General features: G+C 41.1%; 2 protein-coding genes across 2 annotated transcripts in view; both read left to right on the top strand.

Moving 5' to 3' along the window:
- Nucleotides 1-8,928, top strand: part of akirin1 (akirin 1) — an 11,147-nt gene extending 2,219 nt beyond the window's left edge. The window contains exons 2-5 of the mRNA XM_035672900.1: nucleotides 4,918-5,064; nucleotides 6,731-6,859; nucleotides 8,170-8,241; nucleotides 8,380-8,928. Coding sequence (XP_035528793.1) covers nucleotides 4,918-5,064; nucleotides 6,731-6,859; nucleotides 8,170-8,241; nucleotides 8,380-8,390 — 359 coding nt within the window. The 3' untranslated portion in view covers nucleotides 8,391-8,928. The remainder of the gene's footprint in view (nucleotides 1-4,917; nucleotides 5,065-6,730; nucleotides 6,860-8,169; nucleotides 8,242-8,379) is intronic.
- Nucleotides 8,929-9,732: 804 nt separating this feature from the next.
- On the top strand, nucleotides 9,733-18,483 carry rhbdl2 (rhomboid, veinlet-like 2 (Drosophila)). Its single transcript, XM_035673009.1, has 8 exons — nucleotides 9,733-10,304; nucleotides 11,259-11,502; nucleotides 13,265-13,413; nucleotides 14,624-14,736; nucleotides 14,877-14,977; nucleotides 15,541-15,601; nucleotides 15,696-15,757; nucleotides 16,397-18,483. The coding sequence occupies exons 2-8, from the start codon at nucleotides 11,272-11,274 to the stop codon at nucleotides 16,574-16,576; spliced, it is 897 nt and encodes a 298-aa protein (XP_035528902.1). The 5' UTR covers nucleotides 9,733-10,304; nucleotides 11,259-11,271; the 3' UTR covers nucleotides 16,577-18,483.
- Nucleotides 18,484-18,814: the final 331 nt, after the last annotated feature.

Here is an 18,814-nt window from a genome sequence, read left to right as displayed (position 1 = left end):
ACGTCGTAGGTTGTTTCTTCTTTCCATAACTTAATCAACCAACGCCGGGCCAAATGATGTGTTATTGCTGCACGACTGTAAAGCAGCATCTTCCCTCAGCAGGTTTCAGCCGGCTCTCTCCGTGGACGATTTACCTGAGGTGAATAACCCGAGTTACCTGAACAATGAAAATGTGATTGCATAATGATTATTTTCATTAAAACAAACCAACAAGAGCCCACATACTTCCAGTTTGCACAATATGCCTCCTGCGTCATTTATTAAGACATAAGACGACTCACAGTCCTCGTTCCTGTTTTTTTTCCCTGCACAGTAAGAAAACATGCTACATAGCTCATAGGGGAGGTTTGCAGAGACCACGAGCACACCCAAAAATGTAGGTGTCGACGGGGACGCAGTCACAGCTGGCGTCGTGTGAAATGTATTTATTTCTGCTTCTGGTTAACTGTGTAACTCTCATCCTGGTTAACCAAAAGATTTATAATGATTTTAAAGGGTTTTGTTTCTACGGAGATGCAGACACTTCCTCTCCGTTGCAGATTCCTGGAGGTGAAGACACATTTTCTAGCCCCTGTTACTGCTCACACCCTTTTGCAATCTGACTGAGTGGTATTCATAGTGCAGCTGTGTATGTTAGTACACAAAATAAATCATTAGTATCTGCTTTTTTCCCCCCAGGTTGTCTGCTTTGGCCTTGCTTATCTAGCCTGGACTTCACGGTCCCCCTTGTGGGTTCTTTCAGGGTCTGTCTGCAGCTGCACGGGTGAAGTAGTGTAGATTTGTCTGCTGCAGACATGAGGTCCACATACAAGGTATTATACTCACCTTCACCCAGAAAGAGGCCCCTCGTGGGACTGGTGCCGCGAGCCTGCCTTTCTGCTGTGGTTTGCCAAGTGAAAGCAGTTTTGTATTTAGCGAAAGGTCAGCTGTCATCCCTCCCACCTGTCTGTACCCACACAGGCTTTCCAGCTAGTCAGGTTTGCTCGTGGTGAGCAAGGCTGTGTGTGCAGGCGAGACACGGAGAACTGACACCGCCGTGGTATCTTTGGGTAATGATTTCACAATGTGGGAAGGGTCACCCTCCCTGTTCTCCTCCGTCTCATTCTTGTGCTGCCAGTCCGGGCTTGCACTTTTGTAAAATTCCCAGTCGGTACAGTTAGTCTGGTGTTTTCCTGGCACGTGACGTTACCTAAAAGTGTGCGGGTCATCGTTCAGACTTAAAACCATTTGTTGAAGCGTCGTGGGCCAAACTTTGCATGTTGTCTGGTCAGGAAGCTCTTGGTGAAAGGGCCACGATGGATCCCGTACCGCTAATTAGAAATGATCAATACAGAGAAACCTTCCCTCGTTGTATACAGAATTTAATTGAGCCATCGCTACTCTCCTGATACTTCCTACAGATCCGCCACCAGTGCTTTTTCATTTTCAAATGTAACTCTATATTCTTCACTGAGTGCAGCCCTCGAAATGGTGATATTAGTCCTTTAGTTTCTGGGAATTCAAGAACGTATCCAGGGAATTGAATACCTGATCAATCAAGACATTTCATCACATTAATGATAAATATAGAGGATATAGGAATAGCTACTACAGTACTGTCACAAAATCTCCACTGGCCAACCAGTCTCCGTCGTTTCATATTTGCTAGTTAAATTTCTGTGTATTTCAGCTTCACGTCTCGGGATCACAGCGACAACCAGTCCAACCAGATTTGATTAAACAAAATCAAACGCATCCGGAAATAATTTATTCTTCACTAACCAACGACTTTACAGCCGTCTAATAGTGTTCAGTTGCTATTTCCTATTTCTGCTATTCTTTAAACTAACACCGGTCACTTTACCGCAGAAGGCAACTTGAACTGACCCATAATGCATCACCAGCTACTTCCTGGCAGTTGGGACATTCAAACCCCCCAACAATCGTTTAGTGAAAAGAAATGAGTCAGCTTTGTTTTCTCTCCACCACCACGTCCAATCTAGCCGGCCGATCTCCCCTTTCGTATTCACTATTTGGCCTGTGCCTAAGCCTTTTAGCCGAGGCTTTCTCCGCTGCGTTCCCGTGGCTCCCGGAAGTCTCTGTGATTGATTGCTTGGCCTGGTTGTGGCAGGGTCATTGTTGCCAGGCAACGCCCACGGTTGAGCTACGAGGAGCTGGCGGAGCTGGAAGTGACAGACAGCAGGAGAGGATTTTCCCTCGTCCCTTGTACCGAAGAGTAGTAATCGACCACCAACAGTGAGCGTCCGACATTTTCCACTACCTCGAGTCTTTGAATCGACTGCGTTTGGTTTAAATGAAAAGTGGTGTAACTGCATTCAGAAGATGCACATTCAAACCGCTTTAATCAGAGGTTGACTAAAGTCTACAACTCTAGTTTAAATGATCAGATTGCACAGAAGTACAGTTTAGTTTTTAGTTATCTCTGGAGCCGGCATTTTGCTCTGTGTTGCTCACACAGTCTCTGTTTAAACGACGCTCACGTTGAGCTCCCATCTCTAATACAGGGTTTCCCCCAGGAAATTGGCAAGCGGAGGTGGCGAGATCTGTAACCCTGCACCCCACCCTTCGAAGAATAACAAAACAAGAGACGCAAAATGAAAGTAAAGAGACACACTGCCTCTGTCTCCTGCACACGCACACACATATGAGTCCTGCTTTTCTGTGTCTAAGTAACTTCATATTAATAATCTTTTTAGCTCCACTCCTTATGCTCTTCTGATTGCACGGTTTTCCAGATATTTTGTGCAAAAAAGCGGCAAACACAGACTTTAGACTGGAATCTGAGAGTATTCTGCATTTGTCCTTGATCAATTACTTTGTCGATCACTTTTCTCTCAGTCTAATAGTTGTTTTAGTGCTTTTTCTGCAGCGGTAGCTAAACAAACAGAGCCTGTCAGATTAAGGTACTCTATTGTTAATACTTGAGGCCACATGCAGCAAGAGGAGGAGGGGTCTCCATGAAGGCATGACCACATGTAACGTGCTTTCTTAAAATGGCTCTGTAGAGAAGCTCCTGCTGTCCTCACCGATGAGCAGGCTGAGGTGGCGACGTGGCCCCCCGCTTCCTCCCCACCCAAGATAAATGAAGCACGGTTCCCCTGATAGAAGTGAAACACGTGTAGAGACTTCACCCCCCCGAAAGAATCGAGCCAGATAAAGTCCCTCCTTAACGTTTGGTTATCAGCTCTGGTTGAGGCCATGCTGTTTTTTTTTTTTCCCAGGACTTTTTTGAACTTTTAACCTTATAATTGGATGTGTGTGTGTGTGTGTGCGCTCAGTGTTTAAGCTGTTTTGACACTGGACTGCAGGGAAGCGGAGGGTTGATCCTAAGGAGGAAACATTTGAAGTGATAAGGCGACAACCAGTCGTAGTTTTATGTATTTGCAGCGCCTGTATGACTTTTCTTTGACTTTTTAGGCCCGTACTTGTGATTTTAAATGTTTATTTAAAAATTAAGTTACAACTAATAATTCTTTCATCCATCAAGGACAGTTGAAGTCAGTGTTGAGCCAGCTGTACATACATTTTAATGTGTTATCACAGGCAATATGACACCAAAACAGATGATTGTTGTTGTGTTGCAGAGCGAAATCTTCACTCACTGCCCCCACAATACTGTGACCTGATGTTGGTTAACAGTGTTGTGTAATTGTTGCTTTTTTACATGCGCGCTTTGGTGCCAATTTCTGGTTTGATTTCTGCCCTTATTTACAAAAGAAGAAAGCCGTTCTCAGTTACGTCCCCGGATGAACAATTACCTACCAAACACAGGTAGATTAACGAGATTAGAAAGATTAACAACGGTTTTTTGTACACCCTTCATGTAACTGCAGATAATCTTCTTAAGTTCATGTAGTTTTTGGCCTTTTAGGAAAACGGGAACGGGCGATTATCATATGAATTGGCATGATTCATCCAGGCAGTACCTGTACAATACGTAGCTGCCAACTAGCTGTACTTAACACCTGTCAGTTAAGCCAGAAGCACGAGTAATCAGGTTCAGCATATAGTGAGAGAAGTAATGTCCTATTTTATATAGTCTAGTATGTCACGGGTCAGTTTACACCCCAAACATCTGTTCACCCAGTAAACCTCAGAAGAATGAGGCTTTATTTTGTTACAGCGTAGTAAAAGAACACTGATTTATGTTACAGCCTTAACCGTCAGCAGTTTATTGTACGTCATTAAAACTTTTCGAATGGAAGTGAAAGGATTCGCAGACGCAGGATCAGAAAGTGGTGTTGTTTGTGTGGTGTTGTGTTGTGTGTTGTTGTGGGGCACAGCTGTAGTGACAAATGCTGTTCAAATATGAAATGGCTGGTAGACTTCAGATGCAAAATAATGATTTACTATCGAGTGGCTGCTAGATGTTCACTTTCCTCCTCGACTGTTTGTTGCTAATGTCAGTCTGTCACACCTCTACTTCCTGTCGATTAGCGTGTTTTTAGGTAACTCGTGTCAGGTGGGAGATGGCACTGAGCATAGCTGTAGTTACACCGTCTAATATTTTGTGCATGTAGTACTGAAAGAACACACTTCAAAGACTAATGTAGTGATAATACTGTTTGTTTCATTCCTATAATGAATCACTGTTTGAGTCATTGAATATCCAGCAATATTCTGGGACAACTAGATTTCCATTTTACTTTTGAAAACCTGTAATTTTTCTTTCTGTAACCAGTTTAAGGTTTAGTAGTACAAGAAGCAAAGGTTCTGAACACTGTTTCCAGATATATCTTTATTTTCACCGTACTTTTCAGCCCCTCAAAGGCCAAATGGTTAGAAAATGTCCTGTAGAATACAGCCGTCGTAAAGCTGCTCCTTCACACCCCGTCACTGTGAGAGAGTCGCCATGTTTGGGTGTTCTCTGTCCTGGTTTTCACACTTTTTGTCCTTGTTTCTGTTTTCTCCCTACAGAGCAGATCTTCCAGAACCTCCGTCAGGAGTACAGCCGGATCCAGAGGCGGCGGCAGCTGGAAGGGGCCTTCAACCAGACCGAGGCCTGTAGCTCCAGTGATGCCCCCAGCCCCAGTTCCTCCCTCAACGCTCCCAGCTCCCCACCAGGTAGGAGAATTTACTGTTTGCCGTGCACACACATAAACTGTTTGGCTTTTACTCCAAAGGCCGTGTCTTCTGGTCATGCACAGCTCTAATGTGGGTTTAACATGATTTCCCCCAATCGAACCACATGTTAAAACGTGTTCTGTAAGGGCAGCGGTTGATTTATGTAGGTCCGACTGCCCCTCTCTCTATTCAGTGCATTTAGACGTGTTTAGATCAGTTTGGGTTATTCTGAGAGCCGCAGGACGGTATTGTACTTCTGCTATACAGGTGATCAAATAACATGTCTGCTTTGTTTTGTTCTGGTTAGCAAGTCCTACAACATTGAAGTGACAGCCAACTCAGACATCAAAAACAGAATCACGTCTTTTGTAAGCCATGTTTAGGTCTGCGCAGTCACCCCAACATCAGTTACGAATGATAAGGTCATTCATTCTGCAAGGCCTGCCAAAAGACCCTTGGCTGGACCTGCATGACCAACTCAAGTCTCAAGAGGCAGGCTACTGCTGCTCATCAAAACAATCACATGGGCAGAGGGATTGTGATTCCAGATGTGAGTGTGTGTGTGTGTGAAAGATTTGTAGTTGTTTGTGCCAAATCCAACCCACTTCTGTAATGGAGATGCCTTTCTCGTCCCAGTTCAGTTGTACCCTCTTGAAATTCCTGAAAATCAGAATTTGCTGTTACACGTGATCGATGCGTTTCAGATGGAACTCATAATAAACGGTGCTTAAATGCTTCATCGTATCTAAAGGGATAACAAACCAAACTCGCATCGAGTGCAGAAAGTGGAATCATTTACATTTATAGTGATATTGTGAAGAACTAGTCTTTTCTCTGTAAACCAGATAATAAATCCACATGACACGTGAATTCTTGGTGGTTGACACAGAATCATCCTCAGAGAAGTTTATTTCCTTTTCCAAATGGCAGTCCATACACACATAAGTTTATAGTTTTCTACTGGATAAACATACAGAAATCATCGTTTACTTACTGCGCTGGCACCAGAAATGTGCGTAGATTGTGGTGGATTTACCGTTTGTTTTAGTTCATCTTTTGTTTACACGTGTGCATACATTACTGTTCATCATTGGTACCTTTTTTGCTTCTGCTCCTCCTTAGAAACATACTTGTGCTGCAGCAATAGTGGTGCAGTTTGATGCGTTCAAGCACAATTGGAAGTTAGGGTTGCGAGATGTAATCCAAGCCCCAGGCCTTCAGGCTGCAGTGTTTCTCCCTCTCACGCTGCAGGATGGTCTCATAGATCACACTGACTGCACTGTTACTGACCCGGCCTCTCTCTGTCTCTGAGACGCCCATTAAACCTTCATGCCCCGCCGTCCTCGTTGGTGATTTACAAACATTTTAAATGGCTCATAGCGGACCTCGAAGACCACTGGGTAAAGAGACCCCTAGCTAAAGCTGGCTCCAGTTGCACCGAGACAGAGACATTAGGGGAGACTCAGAGAAATGGCCCACATTAGTGCTGCATGACCATGTAAGATCACAGAGGTGGGGGACGGCGAAAAGCAAAGCTGTGCGTTTGCACCTGGCCGAGCACCTATTTTTGGAGAGAGGACATTTGTGTCTCTGCGACTTATCACTGCGCCCACAGATGTGAGTGATTCAGCCTTTTTCATAGCAGATCTGATTTTGTGTTGCTCAGGTGCCTCAAGGAAGGATCAGCCCTCGTTTACACTGAAGCAGGTGAGCTTCCTGTGCGAGCGACTTCTCAAAGACCACGAGGAGAAGATCCGGGAGGAGTACGAACAAATCCTTAACACAAAACTCGCAGGTAATAAACACGACTCTTTGAATATAAAATACACAATTCATCTGGACAGCAGATTTTATTTCTACATTTTGGCAGTGAAGTACAGTGAAATTGTCTCTGTGTAATGAGAAACATCCTGTTCTCTCCCTTATGAGTATCTTTTCATACCATAACTGATAACTTCTGCAGTGCTGGCATCCATGCTTCCCTCAGCATTTATATATGCTTTTAGATGCCAAGACCGTAAATGGACAGGGAACATAAAGATGATATAATTTTGTTTAGAAGGTGAAGCAAAAGTGTATTCTCGTCTAGTAGTCTAAATTAGAAAATCAGCTTTGGATTTTTCTTTTTCTGTGATGACTTATTGTGAATGTCAATATAGCCAATCGCCCTGTACAGCTGCAGTCATTAAGCTGTATTTATGTTGATTTTGTCAGACGTCCCAATCGTAAATACAGGTCTGATCAGCACAGCAGCTTGGGAATGTTCACTCTGAAACAGAAAACTGTAGATGAAGTTTGGCCATATTTAAACACAGTATAAAGCCTGATTTTATACTTCAGTGTCAAATCTATGCCTCCCTAGAAATGTAACTAGACGTCGCAAACCACAGCAACTGTGATTGGTCCTCTTGCGGTGTGTGTGTGTGTGTACATTGTCTGTCTGACAATGGGAAGCGACTGGTGCAAAACCTAGATAAGTTAATGCTGTTTGAGAAGCCCTCCTTACACACAAACACACACATGGGGCGCTGCCTCGCTGCATGACATGCTATTGTCTGTTCCCTCGTATTTCCTCATCCTTCTGTTTCACGGGCAGCGCAGAGGGAAAAAAAAAAAAAGAAGCAAGGAAAACACAAGACAGATTGAAGGGAGATACGAAAGAGTTTGTCAGTCGAAACTCAACACAGTGGCACAGAAACTCCACCACCAACAGAGAAACACAGACACACCGTTGCACAAGTATAAGTGCTCATAATGGCGTAGGTAAAGTGTAGACTCGACGTAGAGCCAAAGTAAACTATAAATCAGCCTTAAGTGATCAGAGAGCAGGAGACCGAACAGAGGTTTAATATGTAAGACTCAGCAGCCTCACCAGATGTTGACTGTAATGCTCTGTTTTGTATTTTGCCAAATGAAAAGAGGACAAAGAACACATTTAGCAGGAGTGTCTTTGTGGGCCAAGGTATCCACGAAAAGTCCTTGATTATGGACGCACGTCATTGCCACCTGAAAACTGTGTTTTAAAGAGTAGGCGACACAGTGTGGACGTAGACTTGGCCCTGATCTACAGCACTCACCCTCACCACCATCTTTTTCTCTCTCCAGAACAATATGAATCTTTTGTGAAATTCACACAAGACCAGATCATGCGAAGATACGGAGCCCGGCCTGCTAGTTGTAAGTATCTTAAACCACCATTTTCTTCAGAAAGACAAACATTCTGTCTCAAAGTCTACATTTCTTCTTTAATCGTATATTTTTTTTCTGAGTTGAAAAGGCAGATCCTCTAACAGTGTGATTCACTTTGTGTTTCAGATGTCTCCTGAACTCACATCGATGAGATCCCAGCTTCCTCTCACAAGATGGCTGCTCTTCTACTTCCCCCTTTCAACTTGATTTGGATTTTATTTACCAACCCCCCTCCTCCTCCCCCCCATTTAAAAACTGTTTGGGTGCCATGGTTTATCTTCTTTTTAATCCAAAAGTTGATTTCTTACTTTGAAACTATTGCTGCTGGCCAAAAGTTAGAAGAATCTGAAAGATAAACTGTGTATGAAGCCCACTCTTTTTTTTGTTTTTTTTTTTTTTTTTTTTTTTGCCCTTTTTCTTGTTGATATACTCTTTCTGGAAATCCTGACTAAAGCAGATCTGTGTCAAATCTCTTGCCGGCGCTGTAGAAAGCTTATTGGCTCACGTGATCATCCTGTATAACCTCCCAGCAGCTGTATTTAAAGGCTCCTGCTTCTCACATTGTTCCACTTTTCTTGCCCTCCCTCCTCCCCTCCCCTCTCCCCCTCACAACTCTTTACCTGAGAATGTGGATTTTTCTCCCTTTTGAAAAAAATAAAAGTTCTGTGATTAAAATCTGTTGTCTGGGATGTTTGTTCTTGAAACAAGGATGCATTTTTGGCAGTATGGGTCGTTGACAAATCTCACTACAAGGTAAATGTGTAAGTGGTGGTTCTGCAGCTGTTGAATCACATGATCTCAGCAGGATAAGTTTGTCCAGTTGTAATTGAATGACAATTTCAGATTACAGATGTTTAAATTTAAGATGTGAAATTACCCCGATCCCCTAAAGGACTTTGTTGGCTTAAAAGTTGCAATTATAATTATTTGAAAAATACTATTTTGATAATGTTTAATTGTTTGAATTCAGGCAAAAACACACAACCTTGCTTCTCCAGTGTAGAGTATTAACACTTTTTCTCCTTGTTTTCAGTCATAAATTTAATATTTTGGGGGTTTTGGAAATTTTCATTAAAAATATTTGAAGTATTCCCCTTTTTTCCTTTTGGAAGACTGCAGTGGCACTTTTTTCTAATTAAACATTTTATAATTATGAGAAAAGTAAATGAATTAATGAGTATAACTTAGTTCTCTCACAGGGCCCATAAGATGTAGGCTATCTTCTAATTCATAAGTGCAATATAATTTTGATTAAACCCTTCTGTGTAATGATAAACGCATGATCTATGATGAAGATTGCAAATAAATGCACAGTATTTCATCCTGTAACACTTAAAGTCATCCCATTGTTACTAATTGTGGACTCTGGTGCCTCCTGGTGGTATAAGTGAGGTAACGCAACATTCACATTAAAGTGGGACTTCAGCCTCGGTGCACTTTACTGAATCAAACGCTGTATAATCCACCTGAATACAAGACACCGTGGATTCAAGACGGTCGCTTTAATTGCGGTTTTCCCGGGCTCTGTTTGTTTGTTTGTTTGTGTGTGTGTGTGTGTGAAGCTGCAGCCTTTGATAGGCTCTGTCTCGGTGACGTCACTCGTCTCAGGTGTGGCACGGGCGAACAGGTGGGTTGCTCTCGTGCAGCGGACCGCGGACGTCAGTACAGTCATCTCCCGCTCTTCGGTAAAAGTGCCGCAGTCGTGTGGAAGAAAGGGGGCACATGAGCGGTTTGTTTGGGGCGGAGGAAGGAAGTTTCTCGCAGGAAAAAGCAATGAAAGGGCTATAATTATCTCTAAGTGCTCTCTTTTTTTTTTTCCGACCTCACAGGGACGGTCGGGTTGAAGAAGGGACTCCTCCGGGGTTGTCTGGAAATATGGAGGAATGGTGCTGAAAGCGTTACTTGTACAGTATTGCATGTTGTAGTCTAGTAAAGTGTGTGAGCTTGTGCACTCTTCTGACCGGACACTGAACTATTTGAATTAGTCGGATCAATATTTATGCGTTCGGGACCGCTCGGAGCCATCTGCACTCTTCCTGTTGAAGGGTTAGGTGAGTAGGCCAAAGGCTGAATTCATTAAACTCTGAAATAGATATTAGCAAACTTCAAAATGGAGAGGAGACCAAGCTAGAGTTTATTTGAATATTCTAGGGGTCAGTGAAAATCAGAGTATTTGTCATCAGCAACGTCCAGTAAACAGGAAACACTAACAGTCAACTGTAAGAGGCTCCTTCATTGTACTGTCACTGTGTTCTCTGTCAGGTTATATCCACTGAGGGAAACATTATTAAAACAGTTAAATCTCAGCCCCAGTCTAAAAAGTGGAAGTAATTCTATTCATGTTTAATGGAGTTTTGTATAAAACTTCTGCTTTTTGTGCATTTTCCGTAGGCAAGATCTCACTAAAAGAGGGTATTTAGACTTAAACACTTCTATTGCAAATGTGCAAAATGAAATTTTAGGAGGCATTCCTTGTCATTTGTAATTTCACACCACAATAGTTGCCGGTTTATTAGCTGCAACTGGCTAAAACTAATAACAGTCCGGCAATAATTCCTCCCTTTATGAAGGTTCTAATGTTAAACTTCTGTTTTACAGCAGTGTCGGTTGAACTTATTGGTTAGTTTATAGCGGGAGGCTGTAATTTGTGGTACTGTTCAACTGTGTTGTATCACACTGAGAGGGAGGTTTATAATATTGATAGTAATTGGTGGACAAAATATTGGAAATACCTCTATGATGCAACTGTTAATTGATTAAAATAACCAAACAGGGATGAAAAATCAATGTATTTTATCACATTAATGCAAAAATCATATTAAAATCCAATATTTCCATAACATGCAACGACAATGTCCACAATGACCAAATACAAGCAGAGAAACTACAGTGACTGCTACCATGGTAAAAAAAGATAAATGTATATCATCTTAAGGTATAGTTTGTATATATATATATTGTAATTTCGCCCACCTCTAAGTCAGCATATGTAATCTGCTGTGTAGGACCGAAGCGGTGATGGGTGACATCGACCTCGAGCAGGAGGAGCCGTTTCCTGTGGACCGAGATGGGAGGCGGTTCAGGGGCGAAGAGGACGAGCCTGATGGTGACGGGAACATGGGATGTTGTGAGAAGTTCCACCAGTCTGTCTCCAAATGGATGCTTCCGGAGCACATCCGCAGCAAGTACGTGGAACGGGCCAACTGCTGCCCACCTCCCATCTTCATCATCCTCATCAGTATGGCAGAGGTAGCTATGCCCTGAATGTACACAGCACACACATGTTGTATGAGCACTGCGGGGGATCATTATTGGATCTAATTAATACACGCAGCCTATTTGGCTCATATGCTGCCGTGTTGTTAATTAGGGTTTAGATGAGCTGTATTTAGTAGAGCAGATATTGAAGTGAAGTTATACCATGACGTTAAGGGAAATAATAGTGTAATTTGACTGTTTATAGCTGCCGTATTTGAAAAGGACCACGCTTTGAAACTGTGAAGCTCTTGTGCAGCCGTAGGCGTTAGTTTCTGTTTTTCTGTCTCTTTTGGCATCTGCGCCGCCTCCTCTGAATGTCCTGATTCATTAAGTGCAGTCCTCGCTAGCAGGCAGTAGGCACGGTTCCAATGAAAACAGTAGTTTTCATGAGCAGTAGCTTTAGGTTAGAGCGCGGTACAGTTGATCCTTACCGCTGAGATGCATTTCCTGCATGTATACACAGAAAGCCACCGGGCCTTTTGACTGTAGATTCAGGTAAATACATCTGCAGGAATGTGAATGAATGTCTGGAGGAACTGTTGGCAATTTGTTGAAAGATCAAGTAGGGGGATCCCCTAAAACCATGGCTATGTTATTTATTACAGCCTTTATTATGACTTTAACTTAATGCCACCAGGAATGTGCGATTGCCTGTATGTTAAACAAACTGTAGGAAGTTTGGTTTCACTCCAGAATACACAGATACTTGTGGGCAGATGGTCGGTTTTTGTTGACAACTGCATTTTAAGGTGCCTTCTTTGTGTTGGACATTGTTGGCCAGTTACAGATTGTTCGCTGCCATTAGCCTTTTGTGTTTTTGTAAGTGTTATTACAGAAGAATGGCTTTTCTTGAGAAAATAGCAAATATCATAATTCATGTACAACATCTTTCTTATTTACTATAAATACACAGTAATTAGGAGGCCATTGAGGGGAAACTCTTAGTTAATGGCCTAGTAGTATATATAGAGTATGGTCATGCAGAATAAAGCATTAATAAGTGCTTAATAATGACAAACAAACAAACAGTATGCTACTACTATGAATGCTAATAGGCCACTAGTTGATGGAGATTGTGTTACCGTTATTTATGTATTTGTCAACAACAGTAAATCACCCCTATGGTATATAAACAGAGAATAAATAACATTATTGTGAAGTGTATTGTTTATTTTAGGATACATTTAGGCTTAAAACATTGTAAAAATTAACTCTGTACATAATTGCTGTTTAAAGTCAGTTTGCCAGTTGACCCCACGTTGCTGTCAGACCCAGTTGAAGGCTGCTGCTTTACTCTCTTATCACTGAGTGTTTTGCACACTGCCTATTCATACTCTGGGTTGAACAGCTCACTCTTTGTAGCTCACAGATGTCCAACGTCACTGCATTTGAATGTCTGTCAATACGTCGTTATTGGCGAGAGGAGACACTTTATTTACCCAGAGAAGATCGACTGAGCCGCACTGTTCTTTCTCAGCGTGGCCTCGCTCTATATTCCCACAGATACAGGCATTCACACATCTGAGCTGCAACGTACGATCACACTGGGGGATTTTCTGGGGTTGGTTAAGCATATTTCCACATCTGTATTTCTAAATCATTCCTCCATTCTTTATTTTCTCAGCCGTTCCGTGTTTAGCTTCTACCCCCGTCCCTGCGGCTCCGAACTTAAAGGCAGGCAGTTTTGTGGAAGGAAATTATTTGACGTTTTGAACCTCTTAACTAACTTTTATGTGTATATTCTGTTCATCAGTTGGCAGTGTTTATCTACTACGCTGTGTGGAAGCCTCAGAAGCAGTGGGTGACCCTGGATGAAGGCATCTGGAAAAGTCCCCTTACATACAAGCCTGAGTGCCGGCAGGAAGCATGGCGCTTTGTCTCCTACATGTTTGTCCACGCCGGGTAAGCATTGACAGAGCTTTTTTTAGATGCCTTAATTGCATGATGGAAGCTTGAGTCAGTGGACAAATTCCCACAGAAGCTCATAATCTTTTGTGGGTTTTTTGAGGCTGTCAGAGTTGTTGATTCAGTTCTGTGGTCATTTTGGAGGCTGCACTTGTTTGCTTCTTACAGCGTTCCTTTGTTTGGCATATGTCGTCATGATTTTGAAACTTCCCCCTTTGCTGCGTTACTGTTGGTGAGTCATATGAAGCTGGATACTCTTTTCTTGGAAAGAGTTGCTTGAATAGCTGGCACACCTGTCAAAACACTGCAAAGTCACGTGATGTGGCAAGCAAACTGTTTAAAAAATCATGACTACACAGAAAACTGGATTAGTAAAGAGGAACAGTGGCCACAGTCACTCGCCAACACTAACTAAAGGACACGCAACAGGATATTTGCTCAAAGGATAAGGCTGGTGATTCTGTATTTTCCTCAATAAGTCAATAAATCCTATGAAAAGACCAAAACCAACAATTAATTGATTGTTCTGAGCATCCAGATATACCCTCTTCCTCTGTGCTGTAGATCATTGTTGTCCAAAAACTATTAAAAACGCAAATTAGCTGCACCTTGTTCCTTGATTACAATGAGCACATTCACTGTAGTTTCTCTTGAGTCAGTGCCATAAACTGTCCTGCTGCCAGAAGTACGCACTAGTGCGCCGTGTGTTTTAATTCGTAGCTGAAAATAGTCCTTAACAACAACAACAACAACAACAACAAACATTGTTATTAAAAGAAATATCTATTTGGGACCTGCCACAAGAGGGTTAGGTAAGTGTTGATGCATTGTGGTCTTATAGATAGATAGATATGCTTTATTGAGCCCAAGCTGGGAAATTGCAGTGTAGCAAGCAGCATTACACACAGCTAACAACAGTAACACACAATAAGTAAGGAGAACAACCTAGACATTTATATATATAAAAAAAGCAATATAAAATGCAAAATAAAAAAATAAAATAAAAAAAATTATCATGGCATTTGTTTACAGTACAAAACAATAGAGAGACACTGGTCTTACCCTTTAGAATTCCCTACATTGTTTGTAATTTACCCATCAAATTGAGTCAACACCTGATATTTACTGCAGGGTTAAAGGTGTTTCTGTTATTTTGTCCCACCATGGTCGAGTATTATCTGCTCATTCCCCACCTCTGCCTTCTTAGTGTGGAGCACATTGTGGGCAACCTGGTGGTGCAGCTAGTGCTGGGCATCCCACTGGAGCTGGTCCACAAAGGATTCGAGGTGGGAATGGTTTACATGGCAGGCGTCCTGGCAGGTGAGCATCCCCAGAAACAGTTAGTATGGCACAGTTACAGGCTCTGTCATTACAAAAGCAGCTGTCAGAACTCTACATACATCTAATGCTAACTCGTCTGGGCTGTCAGAACAAAACTGATCATTTCTGTTTCCCCTCAGGCTCTTTGTGCAGCTCCATCTTTGATCCTCTCAGTGCTTTGGTGGGAGCTTCTGGGGGTGTTTACGCCCTAATAGGAGGCTATTTTATGAACGCAGTGGTGGTAAGTTGACATACATTTTAAAGGTTGACAGTACACCCCAAAATCAAAAGCCGTGGTGCTATTTATCCGTCTTGTTTTGGTGTGAGTTTTGGAGATATCAGCCACACGGATGCCTGCCGTCTCTCCAATATAATGGAACCAGAAGGCACTCGGCTTGTAGTGTTCAAAGCGCCAAAAAAGAAAAAGATTTGAAACTCAGCAATAATGTCTCTTTTTTTAGAAACTCCACAGATCTTATTGTGAGCAGTTTTATGTAGGAACTATTTTCTTTCTACCGAACTACACCCACCAACCGTAGCTGCTGAACATGGCTATCTTAGTGGTGCTAAGTGAGCTAGCTAACATTGCTGTTCAGATGGATGTCATTAATGTTTACAACCTGTGCTGTCACGAGTGTGAGCCTCTCGTCCATGACACATAAAGAAAATGTGTTTTTTGGCGCTTTGAGCACCACAAGGAGAGTACCATTTGATTGTTTTCAATGTGTTTTCAGGCTTTTTTCTTGCACTTGTACTTTAAAGTATTAGTTTATTGTTCTTTACAGTTGGTGTTTCAATTCACAGAATTTCCGAGAGATGATTCCTCTCCTTGGAGCATTTCGTATCCTCGCCATAGTGATATTTGGTATGTGTGTGTTTTTAACCTATTTTGTTATTTTTTTAACTGCTGTGATAATACTTTTAAAATATTAACATTTACCTCTAATTTCTTTCTCCAGTTGGCACAGATTTTGGATTTGCCTTCTACAGAAGATTTGTCATGCACGAGGCTGGTTTCAATGTATGATTTTCCTTCCCCTGTACAGTAGATGACTTCAGCAGAACAAAAAAACAAACAAAGCTAGTCTTGCTAAACCTTTTCAGATAAATAAGGGGCCTAAGGAGGGATCCTGCTAATCCAGCTAACCTCCCCCAAGCTGACAGTGTTTGGTGATGGATTTAATTTGTCTGTCTCAAAAGACAAGATCAGCAGCTCTTGCTGGGACTTGATTCATGCGCATACATACCTGTGTGTAAGGGCACGTACTAATGGACAAAGAAAACCAATACACTTTCCATATAACCTGCTTCTTTTTTTGAATCAGTAATCCACATTGAGCTATGGCGAGCCTTGTACTTTGACTCAGTAGTTTCAATTTAAAGTACAAATAAAACTGAAAGCGCACAGTATCTTCCTCCATTCACCAAAAGTCTTTCCAACTGATTACTACACACTCTAAAAAACCTCCTCATCCCCTCCCCCACCTTGTTATCTCCCTTCTTTTGGCTGTTAAACTGGACCTGCAAGTTTTTTGGGTGTTGTTCAAAGCATTTCAGTGAGGTCGGATGACAGTAGTTGAGGGTCTGTGCTCAGTTTAACATGTGTAATTAGGCCTACAGGCTAAGCCCAAAACCTGACTTCACCTTCTCTCCTCTAAAGGTGTCCTTTGTGGCTCATTTTGGAGGAATTGTGGCCGGGATGACCGTCGGCTACGTCTTCTTCAGCGCTTACAACAAGAAGCTACTCAAAGACCCACGTTTCTGGTTGTGTATAGTGGCCTATATAGTGTTTGTGCTTTTTGCTGTTCTCTTCAACATCTTCCTCACCCCAGCATCATAGGGAATAAAGCTGCACTCACTAACCTTTTTAAAAGTCAACACCAAAAGCCTTAATGTCACTCAGGAAGCTGTATTTTTACTGATGTGTTTCAGAGCAAAGCTGATTTTTGGGAACATTGTGAATGTAGTGCACAGGGTTTTTATTTTATTTCTTCTATTTAGGGCTGAAGATTTGTGAGTTGAAGTAGAAGGGCGCCTCCTGCTGTTTATGTGTAGCATTGCAAAAGGCATATTTTCATTTTTAGACAATGTTGAGGAAAACGTACCTTTAAACCATTAATAATTTTACTGAACTGAATCAAACACATTTTTTACACTGACTGTAACGTATATGTCTCTTATCCCAGATATGATTCTGTGTTTGACTGTTTTGTTTTTATATATTTTTGTACTTTTCATGAGTATCAGGAAATCAATGAAGACATTGGTCCTATTTTATGTATTTTTCTTTAACAGAAAACAATGCGCAGACTGTTGCATATGAATAATTTTATGCTATCATGGACTCTTAGGGACTTTCAGTATTCATGAAATGTGCCTTAAAGGTGGTGAAATCCCTCACCCTCACAGAGCTTTCTCTTCTCAGGAAAAAAAGGATGAATGTCAAAAATGTTGTCCTTTCCTTTTGTAAGCAAAAGAGCTGGTTTACCATCAGGCCTTGGCTTAATGCCCCATTATTGTTTCAGTCACATCCTGTTGATAGGACGTGGCTAATTACATGTTGTAAAACTGTTTATTCAATCTTCTCTCGTACTTACTGTTTTAGTATTCTTGGAAAAACAAACTTTGCAAACATCCAGCTTTTGGAAACACAGTCTACTTTAATTTGTTAGTAAAAATAAACTGGTTGATATCATACAATTCCCCTACTTAACTGAAGGGAATGTTTGAACGTTAGATGTAAGTTATGGTTTAGTAACAGTACAGTTTCTATTCAGTAAGTCTATAAATTAAACCTCTTTAATATCCCTTGTTGTTTGGCTGTAATTCATGAACAGATATTATTTTAGAAAATAATATAATAATACTTCATTTATCTAAGATTAGAGGTAAACTATGACCAAAGACCAAACAGAGACCTTGCATGTTTGTTTTTTATTGTATTTCCACAGATCAATGTTTAACGTATGTTTTTTAATGAAATTTATATTTTTTGTTCAAATCTAAACTTCTGCAGAAGCAGGATGAGAGTATTGATTTTGTCTGATGAATATATACAGAGTAAAGACTACATTTGCAATGGTTGTCCAATTCATTTTCAATAACAGATAACCCTGTGTGTGCAGCAGTCTGCTGTTTGGTGGGGACTGTATGAAAGCGACTGTTCTTTTTGTTATTTTACAGTATGGAAAGTTCCATAGTTTCTAAACTCGGCTCATCAATATAACTGAGGGCATCAATATTCAATTATCATGAGCTTGTTTGCCTTGACTGTGAAACATTGGGAAATGGTATGTTGATTTATGTAGTACAGCAGTCGAAAAATCTGATGTTATTAGACGGTACTGCTGAAACGTCAACATCCGCAAGGTTTCACTTTTTCTGTATTGAATTAAACATCTGCCTCTAAGTGGTCATTGCTGTAGTGTTTATTTATATAATGTATTATTTATTTCATCATATTAAAGAGTTAAAGGGCAACATGCTGTAAAATACTGAAAATAACACTTTGGGTTTCTTTATTTGGTGTAGTTAGGCCCAAAGGTCTTAAAAACAAGATACAGCACCAGCTGGGGGTCTTGCACTTCATAAAAGGTTGCAGTTCATTAAGCCAAATGAACAACTGTATAAAATATTCATATCAATTATTTTATTTTATTCTTTTAGACCAGCAATGCTTCTTTTTTCCCTCAACATGACATAAAAATAATAATTTGTCTGATATGGTTTTGTCACAAAATAAGTTCAATAAACTAATCTTACATTTTTATTGGCATTAATTCTTTAATTCCTTCATTGAAAAATATTGAATCTATGACTATACAAATATGTATACTGCCTTATCTGCTCCTTTTCTTAGATTTCAATTTTTCTCTCCTTTATTTTGTATGTATGCATTTATTCTATCCTTATAAAATCATATTTTTACAATTATTTTATATGGATGATAATGAGTACTGACACAATTATAAACTGTATGTAAGACTAGTTGTTGTGTCACCGAATCATGGTTGTAGGTACATGTGTTAAACTCAGCCTTTTAATATCAACCTCTGCACGTATGTCATTCTGCACAGTA

The sequence above is a fragment of the Morone saxatilis genome, unplaced genomic scaffold, assembly GCF_004916995.1.
Source record: "Morone saxatilis isolate NCDOM2014 unplaced genomic scaffold, NCSU_SB_2.0 Contig24, whole genome shotgun sequence".
Taxonomy (NCBI): domain Eukaryota; kingdom Metazoa; phylum Chordata; class Actinopteri; family Moronidae; genus Morone; species Morone saxatilis.
The sequence above is the reverse complement of the archived record's forward strand: the minus strand, read 5'-3'. Positions and strand labels throughout refer to the sequence as shown.